This window comes from Salminus brasiliensis, chromosome 16 (assembly GCF_030463535.1).
Source record: "Salminus brasiliensis chromosome 16, fSalBra1.hap2, whole genome shotgun sequence".
NCBI lineage: Eukaryota > Metazoa > Chordata > Actinopteri > Characiformes > Bryconidae > Salminus > Salminus brasiliensis.
The window spans coordinates 5,533,978-5,559,623 of record NC_132893.1 but is presented as its reverse complement, the minus strand read 5'-3'; the positions used below and the strand labels follow the sequence as shown (position 1 = coordinate 5,559,623).

The 25,646-nt window shown below is 40.9% G+C and overlaps 1 protein-coding gene across 1 annotated transcript; it reads right to left on the bottom strand.

The window, feature by feature from the left end:
- Positions 1–1,873: 1,873 nt before the first annotated feature.
- Positions 1,874–23,576, bottom strand: LOC140536915 (pikachurin-like). The gene is made up of 23 exons (XM_072658992.1): positions 23,477–23,576; positions 22,334–22,443; positions 19,942–20,022; positions 19,564–19,590; positions 19,245–19,362; positions 17,528–17,663; positions 13,713–13,879; positions 12,899–13,002; positions 12,475–12,805; positions 11,501–11,601; positions 11,272–11,372; positions 11,024–11,168; positions 10,043–10,232; positions 8,746–8,871; positions 8,393–8,636; positions 5,378–5,489; positions 5,150–5,266; positions 4,265–4,445; positions 3,984–4,062; positions 3,742–3,885; positions 2,534–2,617; positions 2,337–2,440; positions 1,874–2,019 (listed from the first exon to the last, which is right to left on the bottom strand). Exons 1-23 carry the CDS (start codon positions 23,574–23,576, stop codon positions 1,874–1,876), a joined length of 3,048 nt encoding a protein of 1,015 aa, XP_072515093.1.
- Between the last annotated feature and the right edge of the window lie 2,070 nt (positions 23,577–25,646).

The window sequence follows — 25,646 nt, the reverse complement described above, 5'->3', positions numbered from 1 at the left end:
ACAACGTCTGCTTCTTGGATTGGAATACATCTGTTGTGTCACTGGAAACATTTTGAAGCTCTTGTAACTCCAACCACATTGAACAGAGCTATTGGAATGTTGGCCATTACATAGGATGCATCAGTTAAGGCCAGGAATTCTGCCTCATTAAGGAGTCACTCTGAGAAAAATGAAAATCAGAATCATGGCTACATCTGTTGTAAACAGGCCTGGAGCCATTTGGGATTTGAAGGGCAGGCTGTTTTAAAGTTGTTTGAAAGTCTAAATCATGTAAGCTAGGTTGCTAATGCTACAGTGAGGAAGCCGGATATCACGTCTATTCATTAGCCTCTAGATCAGTATTTCCATTGGTTGTTTTTCTATTTGTAGAATGCATGCTGGGTATTGTAGTGAGAGAAGATGATGGCGTTGACAATGATGGACAAAAAACAAAAAACCTTTTTTAGAGATTTTTTATTTGTATTTATGATTTATTTTATTTAGGAATGGAAGTGAAGTGAAGCTCTCCATTCTAGAAGCACATAAGCCCTTTTCGGACAGGACTAGTTTTACATGGGGAGATATATGGGAGGAATGTAATTTTACCTCAGGACGTCTATAAGATTTATGACCGATTCACACGGGATACGAGATCTCGCCATAAGTGACTGATATGGGAGTGGCTACTCAATTTACACACTGCTGCCCCCTCCAAAAAAGCACCCTGTGACCCCTGATAAAACATTACATGAGAATAACCAATCGTAAAACCTACTTAATTGTTCTTATTGATGACATTTTAGCAGCTAGTTTAGCTGTAGTAATTAGCAGCTACATGCATGTAGGCTATATACTCCCAGAAGCTAAAGGACTCTGAGGAGTTGTTTGGCTCATCTTCTGCATTTGAGTGTTGTATCTACGGTTGAATGACCCAAGGTATCTGTGCCCATGTCTCCTTGAGCGCCTCCCTTTTCCACAGGGTATGATGGAACGTTTACCCACATGTCGACATGTTGATTTGTCTGGGATTAATATAACCCAAAGATTTTTTAATGGCTAAAATCCCTGTGAATCTGTGGCAATAACTACATTACCCCACCTCCCTATGGAAGACCAGTCCCATCCTCTGTGGTTATGATGGCAACCAGGGGTCACAAGTGTATGTACACATTACACACATTTGATTTACCATCCAAATCCACAAGTGAACCTTTAGTGTGTACCTGTGTAATGTGTTGATGATGGTAAAATAGTGGCAAATCTGAACATCTGATGTTTTTGTGCCCTACAAAGCCTAAATCAGCTCAAACCTGCCGCAAAACAACAGTATCAAGCAGCCTTTTCATAACTGTTGTGTATAATAAATGAACTAAATGGAGGCATTCAACTCTTCAGGCATCTGGTTACTATCAGCACCACTGTAAACAATCATGACTCTGTAGGTTTCTCAATAACAGGGCAGTTCACGCAACCATGGATGACTCTGAATGACTTTGTTTCCATTTTCACTATTTAATTATGCAGGAATTCTGAAACTGCAGAATTCCCATTGAACATAAAAGCATATCCTCCTGACAGAAGGGTAACCGCAACATTGGTTAATTCATGGCAGCCTTTGCCATAATGATTCCACCTCTCTGAAGGCCTCTTATGTGCTCAAACAAGCATCAAAACAAGCACAGAAACAACGGGACATTATATTCTATTGCTGCTGGAGCTGAGCTGTGCTCTTTACTCCAGTAAATGTCACTAGAAAGGCTTTAGGAAGATTGTGAAGTCGCAGTTCTTCAAGGTTGTATGACCTATCGCAGGTCAGGTCGAGCGCCTCCTCGGCCTGATTACCATCCGAATACACAATGGCTTTGTAGGCATCAGGTGATTGGGGCGGCAGGCCTCACTGGGGACAGGTGTTGACGTTTTTGCCATCAGAAGCATCCTCCATCAGTCCGAGATGGTAGTCAGTGGATAGAGTGAGGTGGGACAGGCAGCCGACCAGGCCTCGCAGATATGCTATATGGATCGAGGCTTCTTTTATTCCACCTACAAGAGAAACAGCATTATCAACATTACAGATTTTTCCTTTTTCTTGATTTCTAAAATTTAGAAACATTGCATGTACGTTTTTAATTTGGAATTGGTCAACATCAATTGGTTGGCTTAAAAATGAACGCATATTTTATTGATGTTATTAAAATCACTTACATTTTAATATCTGCATTAATAATACAATTATTCATTTATGTTTTATGTTAATTTATATTAATAGCAACCTTTTACAAACCAATAATAGCTTTTATTGTTGCGTTTAAACCATCATCATCATTATTATCATCATCATCATCAATAACACAACTCACCAACGTACAAGGCCCCACTGGTGTTGAGCTGTCTCATTCTGCCAGGTGATTTACCCACTCTGGTGGTGGAATTATCCACACTCAGTTTGCCCATCTGTCCATCTCTGAGGAAGACGAGAGCGGGTATTTAAAAGAGCAGAGGCAGCTGATAGTGATGGAGAATATACTTCTCTACTTCTGAGCTCTGAGGCTTTTACCTGACTGCTTTGACCGTGTGCCATCTGCCATCAATGAATGTTCCGTTGACTCTGAGGGTGTTCGTGCCACTACCAAGGTTATAGCTGCAGGGGAGCCACAGTCAGGGGTGGGAGTTATGACGACATGCTATCATTACTGTCATACATGAGGCTGTGATATCCATACGTTTCTGAGTGGTACTTCTAGAACACTGAACAGCTGCATGGATCATAAGGAAGAAATTTCTATCAGAAATTGATAGAAATGCTCTATTCCATTGACTTCCATTGAAAGTTCCCTTTAAACCTTCTCCTGTAAAGTTGATATTTTGAAGACACATTTTTGTATGACGGTGACAATATGCTCTTTAAAAAAGGAGTATATATACATACTAAAACCACTATATATATATATATATATATATATATATATATATATATATATATATATATATATAGTGGTATATATATATATATTTTTTTTTTTTTTGGCACCTTTATGATTATACAAAATTCAATTATTCGTTTTTGTGATGTCACAAAAAAACAACAACATAGATTTAGGCATTTATCTGCTAAAGCTGGAGCTCGGGTGGCGTCTGCATTGTGGTAGGAAACCAGTGCTCCCTTTGATAAGTGAAGCCAGGAATGATGGATGACAGGGTTAAAAGGGAGGTGATGGGGTGGTGAAGGATTGCACAGACACGAGAACAAGGTAGGGATGGCTGCAGGCATGTTTCTCCTCCCAAAACGTAGTTATTTCATAACTACCTGCTGAGTGTAGCACAATACAGGGCAGTCTCTCGTCTTAAAGGCACAGTAACAAAAAAAGGGATGAAGAAAAAAAGGCCCCTAAACCTAAATAGTTTTTTTTAACAGGGGCCCTAACAACCAGCTGATTGGTTGACAGCTCTTATTTTATTCATTGATTTATTTTATTTATTTTATTAATTTTGTTTAATTGATTTTCTGTTGTTCATTTTTTGTGTTTTTGTCTCTTTTGGCAATCATTAAATGCGACTAAAAAAATACTGTTTAAAAAATACTGTGTGTGTGTGTGTGTGTGTGTGTGTGTGGCGCAACAGGTAACACCACTACCAGTCAGTGAGCTACCCCAATAAGAGTCCTTGGGCAGGATTCCTAACACTACACTGACCCACCTCTGTAATACGAGTTACCTTGCTAAATTACATAAATGTAAATGTGTGTGTATCTCTGGGTCCACGAACCTGAAGACAACTGCTCCACCATGTAAAGCCAGAAACATGTAGTCGCTGTTGGGTCGCATGCTGGTGTCACCTATCCACATCAACAGTCCTTCCCGAGCCGTGCTTCTGAAATGCAGCTGTATGTGAGTTCTGGGGCCTGATACTCTGCAGGGAGGAAAGACAACAAGGGTGAATTCCTGTCACTGACGGTTTCAGTGGTTCTCAGCTTTTACGTCTGTCTTAATAACAGTCTAACAGGTCACCTCTTCAGGACATCTTTGCTGTCGTACATGAGATAGCTTCTGCCGGTGAACTGTGGAATCTCAACAGCTCCACTCTCTGCTAGAGGATAAACAGTGTGCTACAGGTGAGTGGCCACTAGGTGGCGTGAAGCTCTTAAAGAACCAAGAGGCAATGAAACAAAGCAAATGTCTGCACACTGTACAGTCAGCAAAACAGTTTGGTGCAGTAATCCCCACCTGCTAATCATCATTAGTGGCCCAGACTACAGGAAGTACAGTTGTAAGTAAGGGCTGTGATTTACCACTCTGGCAGTGTTTTCCCTTATACCCCAGTGGGCAGTTACACTCATAGGCATCATGTTTGGGCTGGCACACTCCAGCATTGGCACACGGGTTGGCTGCACATGGGTGGACTGCGTTGTCCACATTCACCCCCTTTGCTGAAGCAGCTGGCAGATGAATGGCATGGTCATTCACAATCACCTGAAAGGGGAGAACATCAACAAATCTCCACAATAAGGAGAGTCTGAAGACAGAATTTGGTCTTTATGAGTTGTCCACCTCCATGGACCACCAGTACTATATAGCATTCCAGTAAACTATGATAATAAGGCCTGCAGGCCTAGTACAAGTGCCACAAAAAGTAGGTTTGTGGGAATTCGCTGGACATCTTTGGCGTTTGCTCTTCTTCCGTGTCCATGAAGAAGATTCCACATCCAACCACCACCACCCATCTCCTCCCTTTAACTCAGTCACATTTCTCAGTTCTAGCCTTTGGGCTCCAGCCCAACATTTTCAGATCCCTCCCTTTTAGAGTGTAATTCTACATTATCATAAACTAATAGAACTCTTATATTTATGCTATGTTAGCACCAAGCTAACTGTGTTGTATGGTTGTATGATGGGTCTGAAGCTACTTAAGGCAAGTACAGTGTAAACACAGACACAAGCCTCTCTGACTATCCTCACCAGGAAACCTAAGCACAGTTGCTTCCAGACCTGCCTATCGACTTCGGCATCCATGGGTATCAACAGTATGCTAATAAATAAATTGCTAGAATAATAAATAAAAGGCTAGAACTGAGAAATGTGTCCATGCTTTCAAACATGGACACAAGTGAGACTTTTGTTAAAAAAAAAAAGCTAATGCCACAATGTAGCCAATGGCCGTGTGGAAGCTGACATACCTTCTGAATGCTTCCAGTGAAGGACACATGAACTGAGGCACTGTCCTTGGCCAGGTCGTAGTTTGGGACGCCTCCGAAATAAAGTGGAGAGCTGCACTTGATCTGGGTGAAGGCCCCCTGAAAGAGGAGCGCGGAAATCAGAAAGAGACGCCAAAGCTGAGACGTCCCTGCACAACATCAGAGTAGACGTCACTCATAGTGAATCCAGTGACCCTTGCTGTGACCTACCTCAGCCATGCCCTCCACAGGCTTCTGGTTGTCCAGCTGCAGAATGCCCCTTCTGGCTGTGCGAGACAGTCTCAGCTTGTGCCATCTGAACAGACTGACGGGCTCCTCGCTCCTGCACAGGACACAAATGGACAAATATCTTACTACAAACTACAAGCAGATGCATTCAGGCTGGGGGAATTTGCAGGCTGTAAAGTCTGACATTGACATTTTACAGGACTGAAAATACACTGTTGTTGGATGTGATTAAAGACTTTGCTCTTAATGTACACTAGATATCCAAATGGACACCCCTTCTAATGAAAGCATTCAGCTACCTAAAATTGCACCCATTGATGTGCAATGATGTGCAGATGTGCAAATACCCCCCCCCCCCCCCCCCCCACACACACACACACACACACACAGCTTGTCTAGTAGAAAAGTACAGGGATAGAAATAGGACTCTATGGAGCAGAGAAACATGAACCTATTGGTACCATGCCTGATGCCATGTGTGGGCTAGAGGGGTATAAAGCCCCCCATCAGCATTGAGCTGTCGAGCAGTGGGTGAACTGTGCTCTCTGGAATGATGGTGGTGCTCCATCCAAAACTTTTGGGATGTGCTGGGGAGTTGGGGATGTGGTTGGGCTGGTGATCTTTCTTTCAACATCCTGACCTTGTTAGTACTTCTGTCACTGAATGCAATCAGATCCTCACAGCAATGCTCCAAAATGTAGTAGAAAGCCTTCCCTGGACAGTAGAGGCAGTTAGCAGGATAAACTCTTAGTACCCTTTTAGAAGAAACAATGCATGAGCAGGTGTCCCAATACTTTTGTCAGTACAGTGTAAGTCTTTAATCACATACATCTGCATAAACAATTATGATGCCTTATTCCAAGTGTCTATGGCTGTAACTTTTTTTGACCTGATTTGACTTCAGACAGTGTTTCATACGCCTGATGCTTGTTGTTTACATCGTACAAAGCCTGGCCTGAATCCTGTCCAGACTGTTACACTGAAACTGTAATGTCGGGCTTCTGCAGCTAGATGGAGCTTTCTCCAAATTCACCAACCATCCAACTTCAGACTGGTCTTTATGGCTGTGTCCAATACTACTACAAAATTTCTGACCATATTTAGGTTGTTAGAAAAAGGTGGACACTGGGGAAACACTGCATTCTACTGTGGTTAGGATGTAATGGATGAAGGGGGGGCGGGGGGGTTCAAGTAGGCCTAAGTTGTAGGACCATAGCGTAGGACCATTGTGTAGCATAATGTGTGAGAGTACATTAACATATGCTTGTTTACCAAGACCAGTACATAACCTGAATACTCTGTTTGGGATGAGTTGGGGAGTTGGGGGTGATGAGGTGGGGTGGAGATCACCCAATATCCTGACCTCACTAACGTTCTTGTCGCTGAATGCAATCAAATTCTCACAGCAATGCTCCTCCAAAATCTAGTGGAAAGCCTTCCTCCCTGGATAGTAGAAACAGTTACACCAACAAAAGCAGGATCAACTCTTTTTTGAATACCCTTGATTTAATACCAGGCAGAAGCAAGGAATGAGCAGGTGTTCCAATACTTTTGTCAATTTAGCTTAGGTCTTTAGTCACATAAACCTACATAAACAATTACTAATTTATTCCAATGGTATCTATGGCTGCTCGGTCTTGACCTGACTTCACTTCACACAGTGTTACGACACCTGACGCTTGCTGGAATGAGCCTTTATGTGTATATAAATATCTGTATGGGTTTTTACGTCAGCTGGCGTACAAGTTATTCCGAAGTTGCCTTTTCAGTACATAACTCTGACAAACTGAGAACCTCAAACACTGTTGTTCCTCCTTCAAAAGAAAAGCCAGCAGAACCAAAACAGAGCTGTAAAACAGACCGATCCTAATTTTATAGGGTGACCATATTTAGGTTGTCAAAAAAAGAGGACACTGGGGACACACTGGCATCCACCATGGTTAGGAAGTTGTGGCTATTGGGGGGTTTCAAATGGGTCTATGTTGAAGGACCATAGCATTGTGTATGTGTGGGGTGGGAGGGACTTCAAGACCTTTAAAAACATGTAACTACAACTAGTACATTTACATGTAGTGATTTACCAAGACCAGTAAATAATCTGAATAGCCTGTGTGGTCAAAACAGTCTGTTTAAGGCTGTAAAATTCTGTGCACTGAATATGTATATGTGTATATAAATATCTCTATAGGTTTTTATGTCGGCTGCCTGGCCCAAATCCTGTCCAGGCCGTTACACTGAATCTGTAATGTCAGGCTTCTGCAGCTAGATTGAGCTTTTTCCAAATTCACCACGCACCCAACTTCAGACTTGTGGTGAGAGGTTTGCTGGAGCTGTTTTTACGGCGGAATCCAATACTAGAGCATGCTTTGCTGCCCATGCCATCTCATGAGTCAGAACTGAAATAAATGTACAGCCACCAACCACCAACATCTTCACCACCATTGACCATCGAACCCACAACCACTGAGCCACAGTGTTTAAAGTCCTCTAATTAGATAAAAGTAGTTGATCCTGCTCTTGTTGGAGTAACTGTCTCTACTGTCCAGTAAATAAAGCTTTCCACAAGATTTTGGAGAATCGTTGCTATGAGGATTTGATTGCATTCAGTGACAAGAGCATTAGGGATGTCAGGATGTTGGATGATCACCACCCTTATTCGTCCCCAACTCCCTATCTCATTCCAAAAGTATTGGGTGGAGCGCCAACCATAATTCTGAGAATACAGTTCCACTGGCTTTATACCCCACAAGCCCACGGCTAGCATTAGAAGGCATGGTGCCAATAGGTTCATGTTTCTCTACTGAAGAGAGTCCAATTCTATTGGCAATACTTCTCTACAGAGACTACACAAGCTGTGTGTAGGTGCATTTGCACATCTCTGTCAGTAATGTATGCAGCTTTAAGTAGCTGAATGCATTCATTAGAACAGGTGTCCACAAACATTATTAATGGGGAACATAGGATCTTAGTTAAACCACTGGTCATAATGGTACACACCTGATTATGCCGGATCCGGACCCACAGTCAAAGCGGAACTCTACGTATCCTCCCGCCATCGTTACTGACAGGAAGTCTCTGCTGTCCGTGTCCTCGCTGTAGAGCAGAGTGCCATCATAGGCCGCAGACAGGAAGGTCAATTCAAACTCCATAAAGGACAAGTAGTGCTGTGCAGGCCGTGGCCAGGGCGTACTCAGGTAGGACATCAGAGTGGTGTTAAAGTGAGGGAGGTAGAGGGAGATGGCTGTAAGGCAAGCACAACGCTGTCAGTCCAGCGGTAAACCTCAATCCAGAGTGTGTAGCTGTACTGCTATCCTAAAACTGTCAATGGGTTATAGCAAATTGGCACTTACTCTCCTGGCACAGCAGGCCTCTATAGCCAAGTGGGCACAGACAGATGTAGCCATCTGCCCGGTTTGCATAACAAACTCCTCCATTCTCACAATAGACATCTGTACAGACTCCATCACTGCACTCTCCTGCCACCAACAATACATAGTACACTCATATCACTGCACAGTAATGCTGAGAGTTTGCAGTATGAAAATGATTAAAATCATAAGGTAACTGATTAAAAAGCATTTTCTGAGTTGGTCAAACTTGAGATGACTCAAAGACATCAGTAAATGAGCTGCAGCTGAAAATAATATTGTGTAAGATGTTTACTCTGTGGCTCCTCCCCACTGTTTATTGTTGATTCTCACCTGCAGGTTAGAATTCCCTCATTTCCCAATTCCCCCATCACATGATGTCTTCAGACTGGGAGGGTTTTAACCATGGAGTGCTAAAGCCTTGCTTGGATTTGAACTAATGACCTCCTCACACTAGCTGAGCAGCAGTTAGACCGCAGGCCCGGTCTAGAGCTGTGCAATTACACTACATAAAAACAACGTTCTGAGTAAATTTACCTTTCTGTTCTTTCTTGGACATAGAAATGTACAAGGCTTCACAGTTCTAGAGTGGTGCTGCAAGCAACAAAATGTACACTTAACAAGTTTAAGCCTTGGGTTCAAGGAGAAAATGGACTAATTTATCAAAGCAAAATGTACCTAAGTACATGTAATAGCAACAAGCTTTGTACTTATATACTCAAAATAAAATATAAATAGAAGACTGTTCTTAAATAATCACTTAAGCCAAACGACTGATATATGATGTTCTTAAACAGGCTTCTGTCTTATAAGTTACATTGTTTGGGTATAATGCTTCATAACAGTGTTATAAACAAATGTCCAACACTTCAGTTTAAAGGGCTCTTATGTCAACACAAATGTATTATTTATGTTACGTAACATCTCACAGCATCTCGCTAACACCTGGCTTATGCCTGCGCTATGAAGTCTCTATGTAGGTAGTCACCAAAACATATGTGTCCTGACCCAAACTGTGACTTGAACTACAGCAGGCTAAAGAATCAGAGATTTACATGCCTAGCTAACAGCTTTTCTAGGCTGTGATGCCAATAAAGTACCAAAAGATGACTAAAGTCACCAAAAGCAATGCAAGTCTACTGAGGCTGAGGTTTTGACTCTTCTCACAGTCTGAGCTGCTTTAACCTTCTAAATCAGAGCAATATGAGGGAATTAGCCTACAGGAGGCCGAGGTGAAGGTTAAAGGTGACAACACACATTCGTGACTCGCCCCGCTCACCTACGTCTGCCCCACTCAGAGCTCGCCCCAAAGGCCATGGCCTCATGTCAATCATCCTGCCGTTCACAGAGAGGCTCTGGATGCAGCCCTGGAAGTCCCGGTTGGTCCCGGCTGCCTTGGCCAGCCAGTAAACGGCAGGTGAACCGCCAAGGTAAAGCGGAGTGCGAAAGGTGATCTTGGTGAACTCGCCCTGTAGTGTTGGAACAACAAGGCAAGGTGGAACAGTGTCTGGTTTCTGTGCTTCAGAACTCACAAGGCAAACAAGAACTATAGACTATACAGTATGATAGACTCTGTAAATAATGTATATTAACGCTAATGTTGGCTGTATGTTATATAAATATTATATCACTCAAAAAATTAGTTTATTTGATTCAACTTTGCATAATTGCAACAATTAACACTTTTTATATGACCATATAACCTCTCTTAATCCCTTATAATTAAACAGTATAAAATGCTCTTGTTAATAACTGTTAATAATAAGCTGATATATGTAAATGAGCTTAATTCTGACTGGCTGACTTGTATTGTACTTCATTCCAAACGCAGCCTGGCCTTCAAAACTCCTTTAACTTTAAGGTGATGGGTAGGTTGGTAGGTAGGTAGGTAAGTAGGTAGATAGATACAATATTGGATACATACCAGTCAGCCATAACATTAGTACTACAAAACATCAGGCAGGTCTTTTGGGTTTTTTTTAGTATGCATTGGTCAGTACCTACCAGGACCGGCAACAGGGTCATAGTCCCCTAATGCGCAGTGACAAGATCCATGTAGGTCCCCCTCTCACAACTTACAGGACTTAAAGGATGCTAATGTAGACTGCTGCTAATGTATTGATACCAGACGCCAGACCAGAGGTCTTGTGGAATCCATGCCTCGAATGGTCATGAAATTAGTCAGGTGATATTAATGTTATGGCTCAAATGAGTAACCAATGTATTTATTTGACTCACAGATAAAACACAAACATCTCACCTGAGAGCGTCCGGTGACGGGTGAGTTATTGTCCACTCTCAGCCAGCCACTCAAGCCCTCTCTATACACCGTCACTGTGTACCACACTCCCAGCTTCACACGACCCTGAGCTGCTATCTGAGCTGCTCCTGTACCACAGTTATACCTGCAAACACACACAGTGCTTTCGCTCATTCATTAACACTTCCACTTATACTGCATTTCCCACAGAATGGCTCTTCAACTACAGAGAGCAACTACAGGCTAACCTGAAGTGAAGCTTTCCCCTGATGAGGGCAAGAGAGGCAAAGTCTCCTTCTCCCTGGTCGTTCTCCCCACAGTACAGCAGGAGCCCATCTTCACTGTCTGCCTACAGAGGGAAGCAAAATGCAAATACCTCTAGCAGTGAGTGAAAGCTCGCAGAAAGAGTTAGCATCAAATTCTAACCTGACAACCTCAAAAATCACAAATGACAATCCGGCATATGAAGTGTCTTACCCTGAACTCCAGAATCAGTTCAAAGGAGTAGTACGAGTTCTTCAGTGGTTCAAAGGCCACGTGAGAGTATCCGCTGAACTTTGGAAAGCGCACGGCCACGGCTACATCGCGAAAAGAAAGCGTGAATGAGCTTCTCTGAGAGATTGCTCGGCAAGAAATCAAGAAATGATTCCTTTATTTGTCTCTTTCTCCAAATAGTAAACCAGCAAAATGATGCCAGATGACTGCTTTTGTAGATTTGCACTGGAGGAAGAAGGTAGGCTAATGTAGCTAACAAGAAAATGATGGTTGTGACCACCAGTAGCATCAAATCACCACACACCTAGTGCCTAAGGTGTGAAGTCAAGCCGAACGAACTAGCTTATAGGGTTTTTTTTCACACTGTGTGGCACACTGCTATCTATTCAATTAGACACAAATATCAGCATTTAAGCTACAGCTAGTCATGTGTAATTGCTAGCTATTATTTTAGCTACAATAAAAATAACAGAACATTGTCATGATGTCAGAATTAATCATAATCAATTGATAATTTGCCACGCCTGGCATTAGTGCTAAATCCAGAGTGTCTTATTCTATTGTATCCTTCCTTCTCCATAAGGTCCATTTCCCAAAGCAAAGTTATTGGTTCAACATGAAGGTAAAGTCCAGTAGTGATCCTCATTATATGAGGGATTTCATTCTTAAAACATCAGCCAGGTCTTTTGGTGGGTTCTACCAAAAGTGGTCCAGCAATGAACAACCAATGGACCAGAACCAGCTTCTAAAGCTCATGCGATTCATGAAGGCCCAACCCTAAAACTTATAGGACCTAAAGATGCCAGATACCTCAAGACACCCTCACAGGTCTTGTGGGATCCATGCCTCTATGGTGTTTTTATGGTGGAGATTAAATCACTCCACCTTTTCGCCAGCTTTTCATTTGATGTTTGCGTTCCACCTTTAATGATGGCCTCAAAAAAGTGTGAACTCACCCTCAGAGCAGGTATCTCCACCTCGGCCTAGAGCGCAATGGCAGCGCGAGCCTCCATTACTGTAGTCGTCGATGCAGACACTGTTAGGGGGACACGCCGTGTCCTCACAGGGCAGATCATGTAGCTGTCTCCCTGGCCATGTCCAGCGGTTCACTGGAACATAGGCAGTTGGGGATGCAGTGGTGGAGGCAGGCTTTGAGGATGAGGTAGAGGGAGGTGCACTAGCAGTAGGCATTGTTGTAAAGCCATAGCTGAAGCCATAGCTCGAGCTTGCTTGAGATGCTGAATTTCCCAGCGACGTTCTACTGTCTTGATTTTCAGGGATTTTGAGCTGGACAACAATGTAGTATATAGTAAAAAAGCAGTATCTAACCTATAAACTTCATCATCTCTCAAACATCAGCTCTTTGGAAAATTCTCTAACCTCTTCTGTGAAGATCTCAACGTCATAGTCGTAAACATCTGAACTGTCATCATTCAGCTGAGGGTCTGTGAAGGGCTGCTGGCCACTACCAGCTTCTTGCACACCTGGGGGATGACCAAGAGGGATTATAAGCAAGCAGGTAGCAAGCAAGCAGAAATGCTTCTAACTTAGCATGTCATACTAATACCTTAGATATCCACTGGCATATTCCAGAAATACATGTATAATAGAGGTACGCAGGGGCCAAGCACATTGAGACATTGGGCCTACTTCCAGGACTTGGCAAATGATAAAAGTTAGCTAATGACCACCAGATAGCAGTCCCATTAATCTCCCAAAGGCCACAAGTAAAATTCCCTGTCTGGGGTGACATTTAGCCCTTGTATTTGTTAAAAAAAAGGTTATATGTGCATGTTTTTAATACCACAACAGAGTTTCTAGCATAGAATTAGCAAAATAACAAAGTGAAGCTAACTAGCATCCATGCTAATGGCAGGAGGCACTTAGGGCAACAAAATGATGCCTGACAAACCTTTAATATTGAGAACAGCATCTCTATCATTGCTACTCTAGGCCTAGCACACTGTTAACAGCACTAGCTAGCTATGAGTTCACAAGCTTCCAGCACCTGCAGTGATGGTTCTCCATCCGTTACCTCATCTCTTAGAATGCATGTGTAAAGCGCGCCCCTCAGTGGGGGCTCAAACTACAAATTCCACCCCCCGACTGTAGGGGGCAAAATGCTGCTTTAAGAATTTCAGTTTTAGTATTTTAAGTTAAGTCTACCCTGTTACACGAACACCCTCAGACTCACTAAGTGTCCAGATGGGGCCAGTAACCGGGCTTGGATGGCTCTCTCCGTACATGTTCGCAGCTTGCACCATGAGCTGGTATTGTGTATCAGGGCTCATGCCTCTCAGAACCATGAAGCGGGTCTGCGTCGGCACCCTGACAGACGTCCACTCGTTGTCCAGCTCTGGTCTAGACATCAGAGCAAATGTTAGAGGTTAACAAACTGCCCAGGTTTCCAAAAAGTCGCTGCCCTAAGAAAACCTGGAGCGAGAAATGTGCTGAGTCAGAATTGGTCACAGTGGAGGGGAATGGAACCAGATGTCTGAAGAGTTTAATGCATCATAGAAACGTGGTACATGAAATTATTAGAAATGTGGTGCTAATCTGATGCCTGAGATGCTGTTTTCTGATAGATTGGAGATACAGTTTTGGCCTAAAATGGTGTTTCTGAAGCACACTCATGGTGGAATCATGTCTTAGTGACTCAATTCTCAACACTGCGAATAATCTAGACTCTATAGACAATTTTATACAATCAATCTACAAAACTGTGGTATAATTTTATATCCCTTATTTCTCATTGGGAGCTCATTTAAGTACAGGTTCTATTCAAATTTTAAACTTTTACTCATATTTTAGAAGGTTAAGTCACTGTGGATTCACCTGTCAATTCAGAACATGAATATGATTCAGTAAAACTGTTTAAACAAACAAACTCACTTCCACTGAGTAAATTAACACATTTATTTCATTTGAAAAAGAATCTGATCTAATCTAATCTAATCTAATTAGATTCAAATGAGTTCCAAGGTAGTTTTACCAGTTTATTGGATGAAAGTGCTGGACAAAACAATTTTATGAAAAATATAAAGCAAGACAAAAATCATGCTAACTATAAGTAATTAAAAAAAAGGTCAAAAAAAATAAAGGAGATTAAAAATTAATTCAATCACCCCAGTAAAACCTTCCCAGCTTCGTTCTCACTCCCAACTCCTCTCGACAATCAAAATAAGCTTCATAATCTCAATGATATATATATATATATATATATATATATATATATATATATATATATATATATATACCTAATAATGAAATGATTCATGATCTCAAATAGCAATAATAATAATAATAATAATAATAATAATAACAATGATATATCACAAACAGCAATTTACATAGTATAATATATTGCACATTATATATATATATATATATATATATATATATATATATATATATATATATATATATATATATATATAGTAAAAATAATTAATTATGTAAATAAGTTTTTCCTATTGAAGTAAAGGCAACCCAGAGCAAAAGGGGTTAACCCTTTAAAACCTGAACCATCAAATACTTGCCAGAACATTCAAATTCTAAACACTGGAGTGTTTATTTGACCTTCTGACCAATCATTTTAAAACATGTATTTTGTATAATATTTGATATATGCAGAATTTCTGCTGCATTCTCGTGCTAGCTGGAAGAACCTATTCCCCACTTGTGAAGTCAGATGTACGAGTATGTTCACGTTCAAGTGCTTTTACATGAACGGCTAATGGTGGCTAATGTAACGCTAATGTAATGTAATGTCATGATAACTTTAGCGTTCAACAAGTCAGTTTTATGTGCACATTATGCGCCATTTACAGCAGCCACGCCTCTAAAAATAAAGAATTATGTCCCATACAGAACTGATTCTGTCCTCTCCTCCATCTTGACAGGTTGAAGGTCTTCTCGGTCAACTCGGGAACACGGGTATCAAAATTATCTCTGAATTTCCCACCAAAAAGTACGATTTTGAGGGGGGGGCAACTTTCAAGTCTGGGAACTCATATTAGGCATAATTTCTGATGAACACAGCATTATTGCTCACAGCAGGGTTTTTTTTAAACATAAAGTAAAACATACAGAAGGCAAAATTGTGTCACTGTGTGATTAATTCTGTAACTACCCTTAAACACCACAGTAAAATTAGGCTTAAATTGCTATCATTTATTTATTTTTATGTATTTTTGAGCAGTTAGTTATGTAAAGTTACTCAGTAAATTAGTAAGGGCTTCAGTTAGCAGGCCAGCAGCAATCCATTAAAATCCTGTCCAACAGCATCCATTAAAATCCACCGGCCTGCAGTGTCTTCACATGACACTGTTTCCGTTGTTTCTGACTGGGGCTTTGAGGGACAGCATTAGTTGAGGGACAGCACTGTATGGTTAAAGGCCATCTGGTCGCCATGAATAAGACAGACACTATGGGGATAAAAGGCCAGGCTGTGTAGAACTTTTCATTAATGCAGATCTACATAAATAGCCTTGCTCGCTCATGAGCAGCTCCGGCCCACCATCGAGATGCTGTCTGACGTGTGTGTTACGCGGCTCCTCAACAGAAGCTGGTGGCGAGTCTGGCTGACTGAGCTGAATTGACTCGGAATTAAAATGCCCCCGAAAAGCTGCTTTTCAGCTCCCGGTAGTCTTCCAGACAATAGACCAAGTCTCGCCTCTGTTTGATCCGAGTGTGTGTGTGGTCCTGTGATAATGTCAAATTGCATTGGGCTGGGAGGGCTAATGCTAAACTGCTTGTCCTCTTTTCAGGCCTCCTAGTCCAACCGCATGAACAGCAACACTGTTAGAGCTTTATCTGCTTGTAAAGAAAGTGGGAGCGTCTTTGCGGTTACATCATTCGATTCAGCACTCAGTGACTGTTCTGCTGTCGGGCCAGACAGCCTCAGCAGTCGAGCAGCAACATGTTTTCCATTTAGCAGTTTCCCAAACGCTGCTATTAAACTGTCACTACAGACACTCATAAAATGAGCAGGAAAGACACAGTGCAGGGGATGAGACTGATCCATTGATAAGGTGCGTATGTAGGGTATCTGCAAAGCAATAAGTGGGGAGAGATAAGCGGTTTATGAGTTGCTAACTGTAACATGTGCAGCACAGCTGACGCTATTCTGTGCCCGTAAAGAAACAACAGCCCAAGGTTAGTGCATTCTTCTTAATGCATGGCTTAAGGTGGCTTCCATGGTAGTGAGCTGAATTCTGGTCTGCACTATGGGCCAGATTCATAAAACGCACCAGCTGATTTAACATGTCATTAACAGCAAATCGCATTCTCATTCACAGACGAGGATTAACGGCCTGTTTACAGTTTTTATGTGAAATGTGGCACTTGTAGGAGTGGATGAGGAGAAGGGTGACTTTCTTCTGAAGGATTTCAGAGCACATTAATCCAATTAAAACGAATTCAGATGAAGAAAATAGACAGATGAAGATTGAGCACATTTTGCTTGGTTACTGCCATCTTTTTAGATTTTTCTAAATGTCTTTATAACTCAGTGGTTGAGATTAAAGCAGCATTATGTAACATTTTTACCTCAAAATAGCAGCTGCAAAATCATTGTGATGCTCCACTGACTGTGGAATAAGGAGATTGGTGTTTCTGATGTTGTTACTCCGGGCTCTGCACGCTGCTAACTGCACTATGTAACTCTGGTGAAGCGAGCAGATAGAAGATCCAAAGAAGCTTAATGCAACACAAATAGATGTAAGTGCTGATAAACTGTACAATACTTCTGCTTTTACTACTGTTAAGCTGTATGCTAGATTTGCACAGTATTGTGGGAATTGTAATGGATTTATGAGTATTTACACAGCCCAGTGCTGGGGGGATGTATATACCCCTCTAGCCGATGCCGGGCATCATATACGGCAGATTTTACTGCTTGCAGCCTGTTCTTACTTTATTAAAATGAAAGAAACAATGAACTCTCTATCCACCTGCTATTGATTCTGCACCATAACAAGAGCATCGCTGTGTTCGGCGACATCATACCTGATGTAGGACACAAGGAAGTACAAGACAGGTGGGCTACCTTCACCTGTACCAGGTTGCCATGACAATGCGATCTCTGTGTCAGACACTGCCGTTACTCTGGGCTCAGGTGGGGGCACCGGGCGCAAACAGTGATCTATGGATGACAAACAAAAATACAACATAAGACTGCTGAACCTTTCAACTCTTCACCTCTTCATGATACACTCTTAAACATAAAGGTGCGTCAGATGGTTATTTGAGGGATGCCATAGAACCCAGATCTTCAAATTTGGGCGTTAAAACCAGTTTTCAGTTCTGGATTTTGTTCTCATTGGAAGTCAAGGGAACATTCAGTTCATGTAACTGATTGGCCAAGTAGCATCACACCTACCAAGGGTTTACAAAGTCCAGGATTGAAAACTGGATATAAAGACCAGATTTGAAGTTCTATGCTGCAGAAGAAGCATGTTTGGTTCAATAAGGAAGCCTAGTTGCAATACAGATATGTGAGCGGTACTTGATGGCAATGGTCAAAAGCCGATCAGTACCAAGAGCCCTTCAAGCTACAAGCATGGCTTGGCGTAGGGTAAATGATATTGATGTCTGTAAATAAGGTATGTCATATCGATATTAGGATATAGGGTATATGATGTTGTTATTGGGATATAAGGTATATGATATCGATTTTGGGATATAGAATATAGGGTATACAATATCGATATCAGGATATAGGGTATATGATATTGATATTGGGATATAGGGTATATGATATTGATATTGGGATATAGGGTATATGATATCGATATCAAGATATAGGGTATATAATATTGATATCGGGATGTAATGTATATGATATTGCTATCAGGATATAGGATATAGGGTATAGGGTATAGGGTATATGATATTGATATCGAGATATATGGTATATGATATTGATATTAGGACAAAGGGTATAGGGCATATCGATTTTGGGATATAGGGTATATGATATCGATATTGGAATATAGGGTATATGATATTGATATCATGATGTAGGGTATGTGATATCGATTTTGGGATAAGGGTTATAGAATATATGATATTGATATCGGAATATAGGGTATATGATATCAATAACAGGATATAAGGTATATGATATCAATATCAGGATATAGGGTATGGGGTGAATGATATCTATATTGGGATATAGGGTATAAGGTATATGACATCAATATCTGGATATATGGAAAAGGGTATATGATATCAATATCGGGATATAGGGTATATGATATATGATGGGGAAGGATATGATATTGATATCAGGGTATAGTATATAATATAGATTTTTAGATGTATCCCAATGTGGAAGTGGACACTTCTGAATCAGGTCACAAATGGCAAAAATCACTTTTCTTAATGTTAATTAATAACATAATATTGACAGAATGCAAAAGGCATAACTCAAAAATGTGGAAACGCTAAAACTGGCCATTTTTCATTGATGCTGACCAAAGGACCATCAAGCAAGCAAAGTCAAAGCTACCACTCTACGTTGAATGGGCAAAGCCCTTACAAACTCTACACAAACTCACTGTGTCATGGCCACTAGGGAGGGTAAGACGTTAAATCGAATCATGTGGTGCCTAGAGATTCAAACCCCTAATATGATCCATGATATGATTACTTATTTAAATCACTTGTCACAGTCTTGGTTAATTTTTTTAAAAAGCAATTCACTTTCCTCCCTCAGACTGACCGTTATGGCTGGTGCTGACACTTCGAGGCATGCTGGGCCGTCCCTGCCCTGCCCATCCATAAGCCCCCACCGTGACCGAATACTCAGCCGCCACTTTCAGATTCCCAATGAGCGTGCTCTAGTAAACACAAGAGACAAACCCAAAAAACACTGAGTGTTTGGGGTGTGTTCTGCATTACGGGGAAGGGCAGTTATACCTCTTTTTTTAATGGATGCTGACTAAAACCCTTGTAGGTTTCAGTCACTATTAGCAAAAGGCATGTAGCATAAGGAGTTCCATCAATGTGCTTTGTGTGTTAGTATCTGTAAATGGACTTACAAATTGTGCATGGCCATTAATCTGCACCTGAAACACACAATACACACAGAAATAACTTTGATTCTTGAAAGGTTCAATGCAAGCATTCTTCTATATGATGGAAGACCTTTAGTACATGGTTCTGTAGTTACATGGCTAAATGGTTCTTTTTTAAATAGTACTTAGATGGATTTTTAAAGATGCAAAGCACCTCTTGGACTTGTTCTTGCAACTCACTCACTCACGTTTGTGCAAGTTTGCCCACAAAGGGGTGCTATTAGTATTCACATGGCTTTTGGTGCTTCACATTAATGACACTGCGCGTCCTTCTGAAGTTTAGGTAAAGTCAGGTTTATTGTTATTCCAATGCTGTGAGCAGTAAGAAAAAACGACCCTTACACTCTTCCACATGTCCAGGCTAATGGGGATGTCCACCACTACTTCATCTCCACCTGACGGGCTGTTCTCAGTGCAGACAACCTATAAAAAGAACAGATTTCTTAAGTTCACATAAGAAGGAATTAATAATGAATTCACTGCTTTGGATATTCTACTATCTGGCCTCTATTTAAGAGTTTTTCAAGCATAGGATCTCTCTTGTAGAAGACCTTTTCCCCCAGACAATTAGGTTATTAATCCTCATTGATCTCAGTATTGACTAACCTACTAACAATGGGTTGAGTCTGGTCTTCAGTTAGTCTGTGTTTTGACTGGATAACTGAAGAAAGCAAGGATGGAAACGGCAGGCGGATGAGCTCATTCCTTAGCAATGTGGCTAAGCCATCATTAAGACAGACGCCCAAGTAAGCATAACAACTTATTGTGCCCAAGTGTTGAACCATAACGGGACAGAGAGCGTAGGCCCTCAAGACAGAACCTCAGTGTGCGATACATAACAGTGGCTTCTTGGTCTGAATTCATGTAAAATGACGCAAATAACAGCAAATTGAAAATGCGAGCTTGTGACCATGGACATAGATAAACCTTCTGAAGCGCGTCGAACTAGATTTTTCAAAGGAATTGCTCAAGTGTACATACACCATCAGCCATAGCATTAAAACATTAAAACCACCCGCCTGCTCTGACCTGTTTAGGCATGAATACCAAAAGACATCTGAAGGCGTCCTGTGGTCTATGGCCCTCCATGAGCATCAATGAGCCTTGAACACCCATGGTGTAGCGGTTGTCCTTCCTTAGAACACTTCTGGTAGATATTGACCACTGCATACCAAAAAAGACCAGCCTGATGTTTTGGAGATGTTCTGACCCAGTTGTCTAATTTCCAAAGTGGCTCAAATGCTTATGCTTGGTCACTGTTCCTGCTTCAACACATCAGCTTCAAGAACTGACTGTTCACTTGCTGCCTAATATGTGGATCCCACTCCTTGACAGATGCCACTGGAACCAGATAATCAGTGTTATTCACTTCATCTCTCAGTGGTTTTAATGTTATGGCTGATGGATGTATAATATACACAGGATGTTCTGGATATTCTGGATGATGTAATGTCAGCACATCGATCAGATTTAACCCTCATTAAGGGTTTGTGAGACACTGTAAGCAAAAAGGATTCCATACAGTACTTAAAAAGGTTCTTCGACCCTTTCTTGTGCTACATAGAACCGTCTATAACACTGACAATAAACTAGACTGGGCTAAGAACACTGATGCCCACTACGCGTCTCTATTTTCTGAGGCACCTGAGGTCCTTCAATATCTGCCAGACTACGCTCAAGTCCTCGATGCTGTTGCATGCTGGGGCAGTAGGCTGAGGGTGGCTGATGCCAACAGACTCAACAAACAGATCAGCAAGGTCAGTGATGTTGTGGGTGTGGAGTTGGACTCGCTGACGGCAGTGTCGGGGAGAAGGATGGTATCTAAGCTGCATGCCATTATGGATAATGGCTCCCACCCACTCTACAACACAGTGGTGCAAGTCCCATTCCACCAAAATGCACCACAGAGCGCCACAGGGGGTCATTCCTACCTGTAGCCATCAAACTCTATACCTCCTCCCTAAGTGTGTGGCTCTACGGTTCATCTGTGCAATACCCAAATTATACTGTTCATATGTGCAAAAATAATAGTACTGTACTTCAATTTAATATGTGTGCAATAACTGAGGTGCAATAATTTTCCATTTTTATTATCACAGTTATTGCCACTTTACTATATTCATATAATTTATATATATGTATATTTTCTCTCAAGTTTCTCAAGTTTTTCTCTCTTTGTTTTTAATTATTTTATTTATGGTGTTCATTCTTACATCAATGGTTGCACCTGTAACAACTGCAATTTCCCTCCTGGGACCCATAAAGTATTTCCGATTCTGATTCTGATCTACAAAAGTTTTCCACCAATCCAAAGGGCGCTTTAACCAGGTAAAGACGATTCAAGCATCCAAAGGGTTATGTAGGCTTTCATGGCCCTATAGAACACTTGTCTTTGCTACACTCTTAAAAATGTGTTCTCCTAAAAATGGTTATTCCTCAGACAATGGCTATATATACAGTAGCACCAGTAGAACTCAAGGAGCAAATGGGTATTTGCCTGGTTAAAGAGCTCTTCACCTTGGTGCAAACCTTTCATTGATGATTCAATATTGCACCAAAAAGGGTTCCTCTATAATCACGAGTCAAAGCACCTTTTTTCAGTACAATACTGCTGAGATGTTGTGAGACCTGTATTAAATCTTAAAACTTGAATTTCCTTTTAATATATTTTTAATCTGCAAAAACATAATATCTGTAAAATCTAATGGATTCTTGGAGATGCCTTGAGGTTCACCTTGTATCCCGTGATGGTGCTCACATGTCGCCAAGGCATTCTCCACCTTACGCTGATGGCAGTGCAGTTTATGCTCTCCGGCTGTACGTCCAGCGGAGGACTGAGATACTCTAGCAAGTGGAAAGCAAATCTGATTGTGACACAATGAATATAATCGATATTTCAAAGCACAAAGTGGTGGGATGGAAACGTGGTGAAGAAAAGGTTACAATCACAGACATTGTAAGACATCCATTCATTTTTTATAGAATTACCAACAGCTCAATTCAGACAAGGCCTTCAGTATACTAAAACCCACACAATACTATAAACAACTATTTTTACTCCCTTTCACTAAAAAAGTCCACGTCCTCCACAGAGACACACTTCCAAAGCATGATACTGTTTAGTACACAGTACATTTGTTGATTTAACACTGGCAAATTTACTGTGTAGCTTAATTTAACTTACAAAACCCCCAAAGTGTTAAATGTGGCATGTGCAAATGTACCATGCACCTTATGAAATGTTGTTTATTTTTCAATATAACGTTTTCATAATTTCACTGTAGTACACATTCACTAGTACACATTCATTAAAGTACACTTTCACTGGAATATACATTCACTACAGTACATACCCTTACTATAATACCCTTTACAATAGTACACCCTCACTATAATACCCTTTACAATAGTACACCCTCACAATAATACCCTTTACAATAGTACACCCTCACAATAATACCCTTTACAATAGTACACCCTCACAATAATACCCTTTGCAATAGTACACTCTCACTATAATACCCTTTGCAATAGTACATCCTCAACATTGTACACATTCACTGTAGTACATATTCACTATAGTACACATGAACTACTATACACATTCACTGTAGCACAGTTTCACTAGTACACATTCACTAATACATTTTCTACAGTGTACTTTCTACTTGGACACAGTCACTATAGTACACATTCATAAGGATACATTCTCTACAGTACACCTTCATTAAAGTACACTTTCTCTAGGACACATTAACTATAGTACACTTCCACTGTAATACACATTGACTCCAGGACCCTTTCCCTATAGTACACATTTACTATAGTACATACATCTGTATGACAACTCCACCATCATGCCCTGACCTGTACCTACCTGCTGTGCCATCACTTTTCCTCCTAACTGCCCCAGCCAGTTTCCCTCCACACATCAGCACGGCGAGAAGACTCACCGCCTTCAGGCTGAGGCGCTCCATGATGCGGAAATGATAAATATGATGGTAAAAGAGGGTCCCGTTCTTCACAGGAGCAACGCAAATCCAGAGAGACCCCAAATTAGTTGTTTCCTTCACTCCCAGAGCCCAGAGCTTCTGACTGGTCCAACAGCATGACAAATAACCCCCCACCCCCATACACACACACACACATGCACACGCTGCCCCCTGGCCAACAGGACGGACTGAAAGAGTCCCTAACTGTAATATAGGCTTTCCTACATCACTGTTGGACAGCGACACACACCGAGCTGAGGTCATGTTGTTAAGCTTGGAGATGCGTAACCACATTAAGAAGATAACAGTAATCCAGGTCTCCAAGGGCTTTTCTCCAACTGAGCGCTTGTTAGACAACAGGAGCGTCTACAACATTAAAAACGGGGGTTGGGTTTCCCCCGCTGGGGCAGTGAAGTTCTGTAAAGTTCTCTAAAATCAGAATAACTACGATTCTGAGCTGTTAGGGTGTTTATTTCCTACATAAAGAGACTCAACCTGGTGATGTTCTGTTTATGGATAAAAGGAAACTTTCCATTGTCTTGTCAGAACAGTTCAAGTCAGTACTCAGATTCATGTTCATTTACCAGTCTACATTCAATTACTCCATTATGATTAATTATATCATTATTCTAACATAAACAAGCTATTTATGTAGCAATTCTGTTAATATACTGCCAGCAGTATGGTGCAAACATTCAGCCTCCTGTGATAAATGGAATAAAAAGAGTCTTATCTGGGCAGTAAGAGTTTACTTGCTCAGTAAAACACATGGTAAAACTTAATAAGTTAAGCAAACTTGGTTTGTTTGAGGAAACTAATAATAATAATAATGCAATGCAAAACTGCAATAATAATAATAATAATAATAATAATAACAATAAACTTGATTGATATAGCACCTTTCATACATCAAATATGCCTATCAATGTGCTTTACAGTACAAAGCTATAAAAGGTAGAGAGACAAAAACATAGCATTAAAAACAATAATAAAACAAGTGAATAAAACAAAAAACAACAATTCAATTAAAAAATCATTGAATTGAATTAAAATGCACAAAATAAAAAAACTACTAGAATAGATGAAGAAAAGAAAGGGTAAAAGGATAAAATTACAAAAGATCTGATCATAAAAATGTTAATTTATAAAAATGTTATTATAATTTATGCTAGCTAAGTCAGTAAAATGGGCATATATATACGTGTGTGTGTGTGTGTGTGTGTGTGTGTTTCAGCAAGTTGATTGGCTTTTGCTATGCGTTCACTTGGGAGAAAAGGTTTTTGCTAAGTGGTTGCTATGGTATTTCAGTAGTCCTGGTGGTTGCTAAAGTGTTGCTTATGAAATAACAAACATTTTGGGAGGAGGAACATGCCCAAAGCCCCTCCTCCCAATCCAAAGTCCTATAAATACCATTTCTACCTTGTTCAGGTGTCCATCACAAGCCTATGCAACCCTCCACCACCCATCATCATAGGCTGATGGTGTGTTCCAAACTAGGTGGTTGCTATGATATGCCAGGTGGTTGCTAAGGTATTATTTGGAGATTGCTAAAATGTTCCCTAGGGTATTTCAGATGGTTGCTGTGTCCGTTGTCCGGAATTCTAATGGGTTGCTAAGGTGCCGCAAGTGGTTGCTAAGGTGTTTTCTGGTGGTTGCTATAATATTTTGAATACTGAAGTGTGCCTGGTGGTTGCTATAGCGGTTGCTATGGTATTTCAAGAGGTTACTATGGTGTTTCAGGTGGGATGGGAAAAAGAAAATGAGCTGGAAATGCAAATATGCAAGACATTGCTGATAATGAAAATAGCTCTGTAGGGGATGTGCTTAAGCTGTGCAGCAGTTAGTGCATGGGTTCGAGCCCCATCTGGGGGTTTGCTCATGTCCATGTCCATAATAATATCAACATATGATATTATTACTGACATTAATAACATACACTACTACTACTACTAATAATAATTGTTATAATAATCTCCATCATAATCAGTGGTATTTGTAATATTATTAGACAAGTAATATTAGTGATATTGTTCCTTATTATTAAAATTTTATAAT

What these genes read in the sequence shown, in the direction of transcription:
- LOC140536915 (XM_072658992.1), bottom strand. Translation starts at nt 23,576, where the DNA reads ATGGAGCGCCTCAGCCTGAAGGCGGTGAGTCTTCTCGCCGTGCTGATG. An exon ending in GCCTGGACATGTGGAAGAGT is followed by an intron (nt 19,591 to 19,941) that starts GTAAGGGTCGTT and finishes TGTGTGTTTCAG; the next exon opens with GTGCAGATTAATGGCCATGC. An exon ending in TTGAGATCTTCACAGAAGAG is followed by an intron (nt 12,806 to 12,898) that starts GTTAGAGAATTT and finishes ATTGTTGTCCAG; the next exon opens with CTCAAAATCCCTGAAAATCA.